A 15,444-nucleotide genomic window follows, 5' to 3' on the forward strand; every position below is an offset into this window, starting at 1 on the left:
GATTTCGTTGTATGAACTGTGTGGTTGGTCGATAAGGAAGTGCTTGCAGGATGAAGTAACTCACCACACTGGAATGCTTCAGCAAGGAGCTGCGAAGAGTAACCATCTTCCAAAGGGCAGTGTTTCCAATAGAGCTGTCTGAGGAAGGATGGCTATAGATCAGCTGGATCCAAAAGCAGAGCAGCGGAAGGGAAGGAACCCAGATCATTAGCTAAAGAGGCATTCAGGTGTAATGCCGCCTCATTGATTGACTTGCTGGGCAGCTCTTGTATTGGCAGTTTCCCAGGCATTCAGGTTTTCAAACCAGAGCTTCTAACAAATCATTCTGTGTTGTATTTTTTTTACCCCAGCAGGGTAGGTGCTGTGAATGGCCATTGGAAGCAAAGGTAGAACATTGGAATGACTTAAAGGAAATGTTCAGTTGAACTTCAGGAATAATCATCATGAAATGTAAAAACTGAAAATATGGAAAAATGAGGATGTCTATGGCTGCTTTGTCTGTATACCCACTAATGAAGCTGTGTGCATTGTGGGTTTTAGTACCTTAGAGAAATGAAGAGGGCTTTGGGTGAGCATGAGTTTTAGGGAATCACATCTTTTAAGTCTTGCAAAGTTGGGAGGTGCTTGCCTGGATCATCTTCTTATTCCTGACGGTTTAAAATTTCACATTGGAAATGACACTTGGAAAGCAGAAAATGAAGTTCCTGTGGTGTGAACTTCTGATGGAAAAAAAAATGCAAGTAAATTCACAAAGGAAATTAGTATTTTCCATCTTTTCCCATGCAAGGAGTTTTGCCCCACAGTGGTTTGGTGGCTAGGACAGTAGTGTCTTTTGAAGATATTTTGTGCAATGCTTCTATATTTAACCACTGCTTCCTGTATTTAAACTCACCCTGTACTTCTAGGAGTTGTGTATTGTGTTTCCAGAATTACATTTCACTCCCGCTGCAGCAGTTCCATAAGCAAGGGATGCATTTAATGAAATGTTTCCCTTGTAAACCTGAGGCTTTCCTCAGCTTTTTTTGTGTCCAGAGTATGGGTTGTGCTTTTATAACCAAAGTAAATGCACAAGAGCTAATGTAGCTGAATCAATGAAACAGATCTTTGGAGTTGTGGCACTTTCACTGGGACACTTCATACTTGGTTAACCTGGTCTGAAGATAACAAAAGAGAACACAGACTTTTGGATATGGGCAGGAGAAGAGTCCCTTGGTGCTTGTGTGCTTTTAGTTAGTATTACATTGCAGGTGTGCTAATATTCATGGAGGGTATTCATGCTCAGAATTTCACATCATAGTTTGGGTTGGAAGAGACCTTAAAGCTCACCTAGTTCCAACCCTCTGCCACAGGCAGGGATGCCTTCCACTAGACCAGGTTGCTCCAAGCCCCGTCCAACCTGGCCTTGCACACTGCCAGGGATGGGGCAGCCACAGGAGAGAATCCGGGCACCCTGTGCCAGCGCCTCAGCACCCTCACAGGGAAGAACTTCCTAGTATCTCATCTAATCCACCCTCTGTCAGTTTACAGCCATTTCCCCTTGTCTTGTCCCTACAGGCCCTTGTCAAAAGCCCATCTCCAGCTTTCTTACTGGCCCCTTTAGGCTCCAAAAGCAGCTTTAAGTTCTCCCTGGAGCCTTCTCCAGGCTGAACAAGCCCAGCTCTCTCAGCCTGTCTCCATAGCAGAGGTGCTCCAGCCCTCAGAGCATCTTTGTGGCCTCCTCTGGACTTGCTCCAGCAGCTCCACATTCTTCTTATGTTGGGACCCCAGAGCTGGATGCAGGACTGCAGGGGGGTCTCACCAGAGCAGAGCAGAGGGGGAGAATCCTCTCCCTTGACCTTCTGGTCACTCTGCTGGTGATGCAGCCCAGGACACGGTTGGTTTCTGGGCTGCAAGTGCACACTGCTGGGTCATGTTGAGCTTAATTTAGAGGAGGAATGGCCAGTATTTCACTTGTGGGTTTCCTTCCCGTCTGAAAACCATCGTCCTATTTGTAAGAATGCCCATCAGTCTGCCCTGTTTCTTGCACACGTCAGAGCTGCTTTTGATGGCTCACGGCAACAGGGTACTGGGTGCAATGACATTGGCTCACCACATGAGTGTAAATCCAGCTGTGGCTCTCTGAAGTGCTATTGCATCTTTGTCCAGCCTTTCATAATGCTATTTTCTTGCTTCTTAAGAGTCCTTCCTATTGTTAGAAGTAAAGGCAGCATTGCTACCATTCTCATCCTCATCATCATTACTGGTGTTTGTTCAGGTTCGAGCCTCTTATTTTGTACTTTAAAGAACTTTAGTATATATCAGCCATTTCCCAAATATGATCAAGTTTCTTCAGAGTCACACAGCATTTATGAAGGAGCTGTGTTTGATCAGCTACCTCTGGCAAAGGCAATGGCTGAGCAGACCTGTCACTTTACTGAGTAGGATTTCTGCATCAGTGGGAGAACTAAAGTATTTGTTTATGTAGCATTTGTTATTTATATAGGTGAAAACTGTATTTCTTCTCATATACAGGAAGCACTAGAAAGAAACTGTTCCTCAGTTTAAAATTGCTCTATTGACCTGTCTCCCACTGATCTGTATAATCCTCCATCATCCACATATTAAATCATGCTGTTGTCCTGGTATAGGAGCTGCTCTCTGGCTGCCTGCAGAGCTCTGTCACTGGGTTTTACTGTGGCTAGTACTGGCTTTTGTACTTCTTGGAGTACGGGTTCAGTCTCAATGGGCGATTAGTTTTACAAAGAACAGCTAAACCTGACACTTCGTAATACAGCTCTGCTCTGTTCCTGCCTCTTCTCCTGGGTGCAGAAAAATGATCAGACATGGCAGTCATGAGCAGTCATGCCTTGACCTCTGAAATATATATATAGGAGTAAAGTAGGAATCAAAGGTCAAGTTAAACCTTGCCAGAGGTGATAAGCAACACGATACTTCATAGCTATTAAGAAATGGGGTTGCTCTTCAGCAAGGATCAAGCTAGGATTAAAGTGTTTTCATATTGCTCCAAATGTAGTTGTGGCTGTTACAGATCAGTGTTGAAGTGGGGAGAGGGGAGGCTGGGACACAAGCAAGAGGAGGATGGTGGGACCGGGGATACAGCTGTGTTCTGGGAGCTCTGGAAGAGCCTGAGGTAGCCTGGGCAAGCCTGGTGTGGTGCATGGGCTGCAAGCAGCAAGGAGGTCATGACACAAATCCCAGATCTGGGCTTCTGAAGGAATGAGCTTCTTCAGGGCAGATCCATCAGAAGGACTCCTGGTGTGTAAAATTCTGGGAGGAAGTACACAGAAGAATCATGTATCTTCTTGGTGAGGTTGTTGTGCTGCTTGGAAAGGTGGGACCTGGGAGGGGTGACATTGATGACACAAAATATTAATACAGTAATGCTTCTAGTACAGAGAAGAGAGGTAGAATAAAAGAACTAAAATGAGAGATTACTGCTCCAGGGAAAGACAGTGTTGCCATTGCAAAAGTGATGAAACACTTTAGAAGAATAGAGTAGTAGAGCTGAAAATTCAGCTGTGAAGAGTGTAATAACATACACTCCAGGAACTCTGATAGAAATGCTTTGAAATGGAAACAAGTCTTAGGCATCCTGTAATCCACTAAACTTGCTAGCGTAATGTATGAATTGAAAACTTAAATGTGATTTTTCTGGTACTGGGGGTGCAATCATTTCCAGTGGGCAGGGAGATGTTGCAGTCTAACATCATACACAGGTTTGATTAGCATGCCCTACAAAGAAAGGGGCAATCAAGATCATCAGAAGGATGTGATAGCTATTTTACGAAGAAAAAATGGAAGATTAGGGTTCTTTGGGATGTCAGCAAAGTGACCAGAGTGCAGTTAGTAAATCATGAGTGTACTGGAAAAGTTAGGTAGGGATTGATATAACTCACTGCCTTCTCCAAACTCGGAACATTAGTTCAAGGCTAGAAGGTGGTCCATGTGAAACACAAACAAATGAAGTTAAGCTGTGAAACTCCTCATCACATGATGTGATATATACGTGGGTTCACAAGGGATTTCACAAAGGAACAGTCTGTTTTGGACTGTTAACACACAGATGTGATCTCTGGCTCCCGAAGTCTTTGAACTACATGGAAGTAGAAGCTGAAAAACCTCTGTCCTGACCATGTGTGGCTTTTCAGTGCTTGTGAGAATGCACAGGAGTCAGATCTAGGTTTTTCATTAAGGCTGAAAGGAAATACTACTGTCATGTTAAAAAACAGTGATGGCAGAGGAGAAGGAAGGACTTTATGCTCAAGGACAGTGGAAATCAAAGTTGCTGGAAATCCACCAGCAAGAGTGGGAGGCTCTGGGAGAAGATCTAATTCAGTGTAATGCAAATGAAATAGAGAAAGGGGAACATGGAAGGTGAAAAAAAGTAAAACAAGAATTTCAGAACAGAACTTGACAAATAAGGGCATCATGATGTGTCCTGTTCAGCTACTGCAGAAGAAATTACCCCAGGAACCCTCCTCCCATTTATTCAAGAACATTCTGTGAAAATTGGTTGCAGAAAATGCAACTGCTTTCTGGTCTCTCTGTTCATAGACTCTGCAGTCTTGGGGAGACAACTAGGAACTGTACGAGGTGATCCTGAAGGTGGATTTACAGGACATTGGTATTGGGAGAGTGAATGCAAAACAAGAAAACCTCAAACACCCTGATGCTGACTGTGGACTGCTGGAGGGATGGGGTAGGGCAGAAAGCCTTTCAAGAAATAACTGTAGTATTTAGGAATGGGATTCTAGGGATTACAAACAGTGTGAGCAGTGAGTGAGTAGCCTTTTCAAGAGGTCTGTGTTTGCTTTTCCAAATCAGAGTAGTAAATAATCCTAAGTCTCCTTAAACAGCCACATGGTGTATACACGTCTTAAAGAGTCTTAAACTAGTCTTAAACTGATATTAAGGAATAACCATAGTATGTGGGTAAAGCTGTATGAAGAGTTAGTTTCACAGGGGTTCCAAGGGACTTAATGGTTGTTGATTTCTCACTTGTGAATTTCCTATTTACCAGTTTTCATGCAGATTCCTGGCAGTGTGTCAGTGTGCAGTGTGTGCTGTCAAGCCAGAACGAGGAACTTCGGTTGATAGACCAAGGTGATGATAGTAGGTACAAGTTAGCAAAATGCTTGGTTGTTCCTGTGCCTGGGTCAGGCTTGTTGGCAGAACTGCTGCCCCAGGAGTGTCTGCAAAGGCTTGTTACAAGACAGTGACCTGCACTGTTAAGGCCAGAAAGTGGATATCTTAAAGTCTAGATCCTGAAGAGTTTCCAGAGCTGGGCAAGACATGATGTGTTTCTCTTTGCTGGTGTATGAAATAATCACAGTAGTATTGTATTAGCATGGGAGCAGGACGATGACAATATCACTTCTGTAGTGAACTAAAAATCACTCAAGTCAGATTCAAGGGCATCTAAATTCTTTTTCTTCCTCCTTAGCTGTTGCTCTAACCCTCCTGTCTTTACATACAATTTGCGCAGCAGCCTATTTTCCTACAGTCTTGTAGGAAACAGTCTTATTTTTTGAGTATGCAGCTTCTAAGTGTTTAGAAGACCATAAGGTAACATCTTTTCTATCAGTGCATCTTTGCTGGGAACACTGTTACATGGCTAGAAAAGTGTCCTCAGAATTCTGTTTTATTCAGCAATGACCTCATTGCGAAAATAATCATAGGACCTCGAACATTCATCCAAGTAAAATTATCGTACAGCAGCATAGCTACCGGAAATAGTTACATGTGTGGAAATGCCCTGTTCTGTGCAAGGTTTTGCATTTCCCAAGTGTGGTGGTGCACAGGCAGAGCTGCAGGCAGCACCACTAACGAGTGTGCAGTCAGTCTCATTAATTTTTGCAATTACTGGGTATGAGGGTGGTGAGGCCCTGGCACAGGGTGCCCAGAGAAGCTGTGGCTGCCCCAGCCCTGGCAGTGTTCAAGGCCAGGTTGGACAGAGCTTGGAGCAACCTGGTCTAGTGGAAAGTGTTCCTGCCCATGGCAGGAGGTTGAAACTGGATGCGCTTTTAAGGTCCCTTCCAACCCAAATTATCCTTTGATTCTATGCATTATGCTAGGAATGTCTGAAAGTTAACTCTTGCTGCAGAGAGCTTTTGAGATTATTCACCATGTGCAAAGCTCAAGGTTGACAAGATTTTTGGCAGGTCAGCCTGACTTCCTGTAAAACAGTTAGATGTTTCACTCATTATAGATATTTTTTTTTCCCTGACTGTGTATTTTTTTTAGAAAAGCTGGAATTTGTATCTCTCAGATGTTCCTTTGTGAAGAAAAGTCTTTGACCCAGTCTGTAAAGCTGTCAGAGTGTGCGTGAAGTCACCAGTACAGTTTCTTCAATGCAGTATTCTGCTGCACGGTTTTAAAAATAAATCTAAAAAATTAAAAAAATTAAAAATTTTAAAAAAGAAGAAACAGTAATAAAATTCTTAGGATTGTTTTGGAATTATTTTGTTTAATACCTCGAAGAGCTTTATTTTGAGCTATGTGCACTGGAAGGATCTTCACAGATCGTCAGATATAATCTCTTCTTGTTGCATCCATGTAAATCTTTCATAAGCAAATCATAATACATTTTAAGGTTTCTTTAGTCTCTGCTAGGTCAACTGGAAAGCTGTCCCAGAAAGCCCATTCTCAGCTGGTTGAACCTCTTACATGACACACCTTATGCATACTTTAATGTTGGCATGAGAATGATGTAAATAGATTTTTGCTTTCGTTGGGTTTCTCCTTTTCCTAGTCCCATAGGATGACCTTCCTTGTCTTCATTTTGCAGGCAAACAACCCACGTTCTCTCAATTTCCTCTTGTGCAGCAGGGCTTTGTTTTCCTTGGTGATATTAATACTCTTTGTCTGCATTTATTTTAGCTTGAAGAGCTACTAGCACCCACAAATGTCTTTTGCCTATGTTAAGGATTTACTTCACACCCATAGCTTTGGAGCATATTCTTACATCCTGGGGGTTTGAACAAAGGAATGGAGGGCCAGGGCAGTGAAGATGACATGTGGTCTCTGATGGTCTGTGCCATTTGCTCAGGGTGGATTCATCAGTCATAGGCAGTTTGAAAAATGTAACTCATTTCCTCTGTTTGCTTCAGTCAGGTCTCTAATCTCACATCCATTAAGAGTTATCTCTGAATAATGAATGGAGAACACATTAAAGAAGGGGAAAGGGCAAATATAGTGCTTAAAAAAAAAAAGGAGGGTGGGGAGGGCAGCAAGATTCCAGGTTCTTGCATTTTCCTTCCCCAGCTTTCTTTTCATCCATTAGCTTAGCATCAGTTGCCAGAAGGAACATGGGAGGAGTTAAGCAAGTTAGTAGTAGAAGCATAAGACATGACAATAAATGAGTAACAACTAGCTGTTGCCAATGCCAAGTTGTGTAAAATCAATCTGAATTCTTAGTGTGACGGCTGCTGGCCATGTCAGGAGGGGAGAAATCAAAGATGCCATACATCTTGATGGATTTAGTAAGGCTTTTCTGACACTGTCCTGCTTGATATAATGGCTTTAAACTAGGAGAAAGTAAATTTAGATGAGATCTTAGGAAGAAATTGTTCCCTGTGAGGGTGGTGAGGCCCTGGCATGGGTTGCCCAGAGAAGCTGTGGCTGCCCCATCTCTGACAGTGTTCAAGGCCAGGTTGGATGAAGCTTGAAGCAACCTGGTCTAGTGGAAGGTGTCCCTGCCCATGGCAGGGGGTTGGACTAGATGACCTTTAAGGTCCCCTCCAACTCAAACCATTCTGTGATTCTTTAGCTGGCAAACTTGGCTTTCCCTTAGTGCAAATTAAGGCCACGAATCCTTGTCTTACTTTTCACAGGTAACTAGAGGAGTTAATGTGTCTTCTTTCTACAGTTAAGTTTAACATAAACACAGCTTTTGCACCTCCCTGAAGTTTCTCAAGCCACCTCAATTTCTTTAGACCTTACTCACTGGCCAAAGGTCTAAGATATGCAGCCTCACCTATTACTCTCTCTGGACTCCCTGCAGTTCGCCCATGTCTGAGCCAAACTGCACAGCTGAAGTCTTACCAGCCTTATACAGGAATATTTTCTACAAGGCTTGGACACTGTGCATCTCGCTCACCTTCCTCATGGTGAAGCTGATTTTTCCAACACCTGACTAACTGGTGACACGCATTGAATTTGGTAACTTTGCATTTGCTTCTGCTGAACTTCCCAGGACTTTCTTCAATGACGTTTCTCCAATCAGTCAAAAGCAATCTGAATTATAATCCTGTCCTCTATACAATTTATAGTTTGCAACTTTTCCTGCCTATCTTAAGTACAATAACCGTACTCATTAGTCCCTTATCCCAACCACATGCCTATCATGAAACTCAGGGCAGACTGCTGCAAAACATCTCACAGAACTTACTCATACATGGCTTGTTTTCTCTCCCCGTGAGTTTTCTATCTACTTGAGTGTATCTTCACCTAAGCCTTCTATAGGCATCTGACTTGCTTTTATCGTAAAATCACAGAATGGTTTGGGTTGGAAGGGACCTTAAAGCTCATCCAGCTCCAACCCCGCTGCCACAGGCAGGAACACCTTCCACTAGACCAGGTTGCTTCAAGCCCCATCCAACCTGGGCTTGAAAACTGCCCCATCCAACCTGGCCTTGAACACTGCCAGGGCGGGCCCAGCCACAGCTTCTCTGGGCACCCTGTGCCAGCGCCTCAGCACCCTCACAGGGAAGAACTTCTCCCTAAGATCTCATCTAAATCTCCCCTCTGTGAGTTTACAGCCATTCCCCCTTGTCCTGTCCCCACATGCTCTTGTCAAAAGCCCCTCTCCAGCTTTCTTGTCAGCCTCTTTAGGCACTGGAAGCTGCTCTAAGTTCTCCCTGGAACCTTCTCTTCTCCAGGCTGAACAAGCCCAGCTCTCTCAGCCTGTCTCCATAGCAGAGGTGCTCCAGCCCTCAGAGCATCTTTGTGGTCTACTCTGAACTTACTCCAATAGGTCCCCATCCTTCTTATGTGAAGTGTCACTGAAAGCCGTCTTGCAAACATGTAATCTGTTACTTTTATGTCCTCTGATAGACATTGTAGAATATGCTGTTAAGTCCTAATTCTCAAGTTAATGGCATGCAGGTTTATTTAACCAAATCTCATGCATTCCATCAAATACCTCAGAATGAGATGGGAAAATATGTGCTGTCATTAATCTTGCAGGATCAGTTTTCAGCATATAGCTTACAGAAATCAATAATTTAATGTTATGGTACATATGAGATTTATTTTTCATATGCTTTGATCTAAACTTTGAGGAATATGTATTTGTCAGATCAAATTAAAGCTTTATAAAACTGATCTGAAAACAGTGTTAGATCTCAGTTCCAGAAAATGTTGAGCGATTATCTTAAGGGCTCTGCAGCAGCTGCTGAAATGGAAGGATATCATCGTGGGCATGCTGGCGTTGACTGGGTGGTTGGTTCAGGTCATTGCAGGTCCAGGCTCTGCTGCCTTTAGCAGTGGCACTGCTGAACAACCTACAAAATCTCAGGAATTTCTCACAGCAACTTGAGTTCAGTATTGGCTGTGTTTGTGCCCTGGCTTGTCAGGCTGGTCAGTTGTCTGGGTATTTAATATAAATATTGTAAATGGAGTTGAAAGTGGCTTCTAGTTTTTATGTTCCTTTGGGAAGAATGGTCAGTAGCAGGAGAGAGTGTCTGGGACGGTGATGTTTCTGGGGATCTTCAGATGCTCCCACTACTGGAGCTCATGGACCTGTCAAAGTATTGGTAGAGCATTTCTTGCTCCTGTTTTTGTCCCATCTGTTTCTGGCTTCCACTCAGATGTCTCAGAGACACTTACCTGAGATACGACACTTGGCAATGAAACTTTCTCCTTTTGGGTGCAAGTGTCAAGTTGTCAGTAAAAATGCAAAGTTTAAAATAAACAAATTTCTACCATGACTTGATACTGTAAAAACCCAGTCCAGAGTCTCTTGTCTTTATCATAGATGAGACTGCAGAGTTATCTGAAAAAATACTCCACAATCGGCTTTGAAGTAAAACCCGAAAGAGAAACTTCAAACCCCAAATTTCTGTACCCTCATGAGCCGGGCTTACTTGCCCTTGTTCTCTGAGTGTTGACCTACACCTGAGAAGGAGTGGGCCTTTCTTAAAGCTGCTGCTGCTGAACATCAGAGTGAGTCCTACCACTCTTGGAAGACATCGTACATCCCTTGGTATGGTGCACTAGAGCAGAGACTGGGCCACACACACTTATCTAACAGATAACACTGTGCTGGTTTCTTTATAGCTTGTCTCCCATACATACTCTTATCTGTTTTCTACAGGGACACAGCGGGGCAGGAACGATTTCACACCATCACCACCTCCTATTACAGAGGTGCCATGGGAATCATGCTAGTATATGACATCACCAATGCCAAGAGCTTTGAAAACATCAGCAAGTGGCTCAGAAACATAGATGAGGTAAGTTACGTTTGTAAGATCCTGGAATTGTTGTAACCACTAGAGTGTGTGATGAGTCCCACAGAACTCAGTTTCTGGATTGCAGCTGCTTCTTCTGCCCTGGCAGCAGGTGTACATTAAAAAAGAGGTTTGGGTGCTGTTCTTCAGCTGTCATATGATAATCATAGAATGGTTTGGGTCATAAGGGACCTTAAAGCTCTTCTAGTTCCAACTCCTTGCCATGGGCAGGGCTACCTTCCACTAGAGCAGGTTGATCAATTTGTATATGAGACAACTTTGTTTCTTTGCTACAGAATAATCAAGAGGTGAAGAATGTCTTCTGTAACTGGGAGTTGCAGTTTTCTGGAGGAGCTGCCACCACAAGGTGGTGTACAGAGGAGCAACACTAAGCCATAAGCGGAGAAGTAGCTATTGAATGTGTCGTCTCTAGTACTAACCTATTTTATAAGGTTGTAGATCCTCAAAGATAAATCAATACAATCACCTTCACTCCCCCAGAACTGAAATAATGAAATACTTGCAAGTTTATCATGGTTCTTGCAGGTAGTATGGCAAACATCTGTTGTAAACTACTCCAACCCGCATAGCAGATTTTTGTTCCTATTAGGAGTACCAACAAACAGGCTGGTAAAATAGCCAGGGTCAAGTGAAGCAGAAGAAACTGATATGGAAACATTCAGTGCCTGGATCCCCAAGAGTTCATTCTCTGGGAGTTCTGAGATGTTAGATAGCAGCACAACTGTTAGTGCTTGCTTTTGTTACGCTGCTCCCTCATGGAATAAGTGTTTGGATTTTCCAGCTTCATTATTTTCCTGGGAAGTATGAAGATGGCCCTGCAGAGCTGAGTGTCAGCAGGCGGGTGCTGTCGGGTGTTGCTAGTCAAAGCATTAAAGCTGGTGAAAGAGCAAAATTGTGATACTGAGACTTGAATTTCCTAACATGAGAAATGGGAAACTATACTGTTTATAGAAAGGTACACGTCTTGGTGGATACAGAACGGGGGGAGGGAAGGCAACACAGGAGGAGATTCAATGACGAGTTGAATGTAAACTTGAAACCAAGGCCTTTAGCTTCTGCAGTTGTTTTGTTTAAAGAAATTCAGTAGTATCCAGGAAGTTGAATAATGGATGTCACTCATGCCACTGTGTCTGAGAAGAAATGGTTTTGCTGACCTTATGTTCTTAAATCTGTGTCTCACAAACCTCTGCAGCTGATTCCAGGTGCACTGTGAAAGCTGCTTGGTTATTGCAGTTTTGTAAGGGATTTATGACACCTTGGGAGGCTTTTTTTTGTTATGGAAGCAGCTCACTAATGGAGTGAGTTTGCAGAAATCATAGTAGAATTGTTTAGGTTGGAAAAGACCCTTAAGATCATCAAGTCCAACTGTTAACCCAGCACTGCCAAGACCACCAATAACCCATGTCATGAAGCGCCACATCTACAGACCTTTTAAATCCCTCCAGGGATCTTTGCCTCTACCACAGTCCTGGGCAGCCTGTTCCAGTGCTTGACAACCCTTTTGGGGAAGAAATTTTTCCTTATATCTAATGTAAACCCTCCCATAGTGCAACTTGAGGCCATTTCTTCTTGTCCTGTTACTTGGGAGAAGAGACTGACCCCCACCTTGCTGCTCCCTCCTGTCAGGTAGTTGTAGAGAGTGGTATGGTCTCCCTCCACCTCTTTTTCTTGAGACTAAACAACTTCAGTTCCCTCAGCTGTTCTTCATCAGACTTGTGCTCCAGACCCTTCACCAGCTTCATTGCCCTTCCCTGGGCATACTCCAGCACCTCAATGTTTTTCTTGTAGTGAGGGGCCCAGAACTGAACACAGGGTTCAAGATGCAGCCTCTCCAGTGCCGAGTACAGGGAGATGATCACTGACCTGTCCCTGCTGGCCACACTATTGCTGACACATGCCAGGTGCTGTTTGCCTTCTTGGTCATCTGGGCACAAGCTGGCTCATGTTCAGGTCCATTTTCACCAGACAACTTTCCAGCCACTCTTCCTCAAGCCTGTAGCATTGCATGGGGTTGTTGTGACCAAGTGCAGCACCTGGCACTGAGCCTTGTTGAACCTCGTATCATTGTGCTCAGCCCATTGGTCCTGCCTGTCCAGATCCCTCTGCAGAGCCTCCTACCCTCCAGCAGATCAATACTCCTGCCCAACGTGGTGTCACTGGGAAACTGACTGAGGATGCATTTGATCCAGTCCCCTGTCCAGATCATTGATAAAGGCATTAAACAGAACTGGCCCCAGTACTGAGCTATGGGGAACATTACTTGTGACTGGCTGCCCTCTGGATTTAACTCCATACACCAACATTCTTTGGGCTCAGCCATCCAGACGTTTTTTTACACAGAGAAGAGTACACACATCCAAGCCATGAGCAGCCAGTTTCTCCAGGAGAATGCTGTGGGAAACAGTATCAAAGGCTTTACTAAAGTCCAGGTAGATAACATCCACAGCCTTGCCCTCATCCAGTGATTGGTCACCTTGTCATAGAAGGGGAATCAGGTTGGTCAAGCAGGACCTGCTTTTCGTAAACCTGTACTGACTGGACCTGATTGCCTGGTTGTCCTGTACATGCCACATGATGGCACTCAGGATGATCTGCTCCACAACCTTTCCCAGCACTGAGGTCAGGCTGACAGGTCTGTAGTTCCAAGATCCTCCTTCTGGTTCTTCTTGTAGATGGGTGTCATGTTTTGCTAACCTCCAGTCAACTGGCACCTCCAGAAGGAGATGGGCTGGATCTGGGGTTCCTCATTCCTGCCCAGACTGACACTGCATCCTCCTGTCCTGACGCTGTGCAGGAAACACCAGCTCCTCACCTCCCTGTTATACACTGCAGCCCCCTGCTCTGCTTTCTGGCTTTTCCAACCTGTTCTCCTTCTTTCATGGTTCCCACATTTCTCTGTTTGGGTCCTGTTTCCCTCCCTGGTCACTCCTTCCCTGCCTAATCTCCCCTATTGTGGATCAGCAAAATGGGGAGGAGAAAGCAATTAACCAGCTATAGGAAGTAATTAGGAGGGCTGATTTTTAATCACAGCTTATTACTCTGCCAGTCCAGTGCACAAAGCTTGGCAGCTGTAGATGTGGGCAAGTTCTTGTCCTGTAATGTTTTGTACCGTCATTTCTGCAATGTGCTTGTCCAGCACACGTAACGCCTGACACTTCTTAAGTGCCAGGCAGGAAGCTGATTCTTTTCCCATGTTACTGAATGCAAACTAATGAAGATTTGGTAGGGTGGTGTTTTTAACTAGAAGGATCTGGGTTTCAGAAAAGAAGACTTCATGTTTAGACTACTGAAATAAAAAGGGGGAAAATAACTGGCATTGGGATGATGATAGAGCTGTGTCAAACCTGTAACTCATTCCACTTCCAGGTTTTATGAACAATTCAGTCCAAAGAATGATGTCCAGCAGTATTTGTTACAACTCAGGAAAGTGCAGGGCACCAAGACCTGTAAATGTTAGCCTGGACTTCCAACAGCCTGGAAGTACAAAGTGAAGTAGATATTTACTGTTTGTCAGGAGAGATGTGTAAACCCATCTTTTGTCTCATTCTAGCATGCCAATGAAGATGTGGAGAGGATGCTGTTAGGAAACAAGTGTGACATGGAAGATAAAAGAGTTGTTCCTAAAGCAAAAGGTGAACAGGTAAGTGTCAGACAAAAGCTTGCTTAGAGAAGTAAGGAAATCAGTGCCAAGACTCTCAGCCCCAAGGGGATGTGCCAGGGAATGAGTGAGGAGGCTGCATTTACAAATGGTTTGCAAGTCTAGGGAATGTTTTCTCAGAAGCTGCATTGCAAATGAGTTCAGCTGCAGTTTCTCCTTCTTTGATACCTAAAAGTTTCCAGGCATCCTTTGTTAAGTTACTTACCACATGCCAGGCTCATACAGTGTCTGTCATCTTATGTTCAGACATTGACTTGTGATTTAATATGCCTTAATTACTGTTCCTGAATCATTAAGTTCTAAATCTTCTTTTGTGACACTTTGCTTAGCTCAGTACTTCTGGTGCCTGCTATAGCCGAAAGAGTATTACATGCTTATAAATGCTGCTAATCCCCAAGTTATCACCGCAGCAGTTGCATACAGTAATGCTAACCTCTTCTTTCTTTTTTGGTTTAGATTGCTAGGGAGCATGGTATTAGGTTTTTCGAAACTAGTGCAAAAGCAAATATAAACATTGAGAAGGCATTCCTCACATTAGCAGAAGACATTCTCCGAAAGGTAGGTGCTCTACAGGATTCATTTTAAAAAAATATCCTAAAATTTCAGCTTCTGTGTCTGTTGATATTTACCTGAATTGTTGCAGCTTTTGACTCTGGCATGCTGAGACAAACAAGTGCCTAAAGCTTCTAAAGCTTGTTTGATGTTCGATTATTGTAGGAGTACTGTCTAAAGGGAGTAGTGTACATCGAAGAGCTAAGGAACTTAAATTCCTAGTTGTTTGACCCTTAAACTCACAGTTGTGTCCTACACGGGCTTAGAGTTAGAACATTTCAGTGGTCATGGAAGAGAATTGTTCTTTCCCTGCCACTGTCTCCATCAATGTGCAGCATTGTCTAAAAACTCTTTCACACCTGTTGGGAAGAGTTTAGATGTTGTTGATAGAGCTCATGCCTCTGTTCTATCACCTCTACCTTGCTTCTGATGGTTACCCCCCTTGTCCTCTGTGTTTTGTTGGAGGTTTTATTGGACAGTTATACCACATCTCGGAGAAGAACATGGATTACCAGTTCGTAGTCATGGTTGACTCCCCTTCCTGAAACTTAGAGCGTACCATGAGAATGGTTGTCTTTTCTGTGGCCTGTACCTAAATCTTTGTATGCTCAGAGCTACAGGATACTGCTACACTTGTATCCCTGATAGAAAATGCATCAGCTTCCAGCGGCTGCCACCACTTTGTTGCAGGGTTGAGCCGAGTGGCTCCAGGGCTGGTTCCAGTTAGCTGATGGACTCCTGTAGCCAAGGGCTTGATCCCTT

At 43.8% G+C, this 15,444-nt stretch overlaps 1 protein-coding gene across 1 annotated transcript in view; it reads left to right on the forward strand.

The window, feature by feature from the left end:
- Window positions 1–15,444, forward strand: part of RAB10 (RAB10, member RAS oncogene family) — a gene marked incomplete at its 5' end in the record, with an annotated part of 19,367 nt that overhangs the window by 1,574 nt on the left and 2,349 nt on the right. The window contains 3 exons of the mRNA XM_010011069.1: window positions 10,316–10,454; window positions 14,023–14,112; window positions 14,587–14,688. Coding sequence (XP_010009371.1) covers window positions 10,316–10,454; window positions 14,023–14,112; window positions 14,587–14,688 — 331 coding nt within the window. The remainder of the gene's footprint in view (window positions 1–10,315; window positions 10,455–14,022; window positions 14,113–14,586; window positions 14,689–15,444) is intronic.

This window comes from Nestor notabilis, unplaced genomic scaffold (assembly GCF_000696875.1).
Source record: "Nestor notabilis isolate BGI_N333 unplaced genomic scaffold, ASM69687v1 scaffold1083, whole genome shotgun sequence".
Classification (NCBI taxonomy): domain Eukaryota; kingdom Metazoa; phylum Chordata; class Aves; order Psittaciformes; family Psittacidae; genus Nestor; species Nestor notabilis.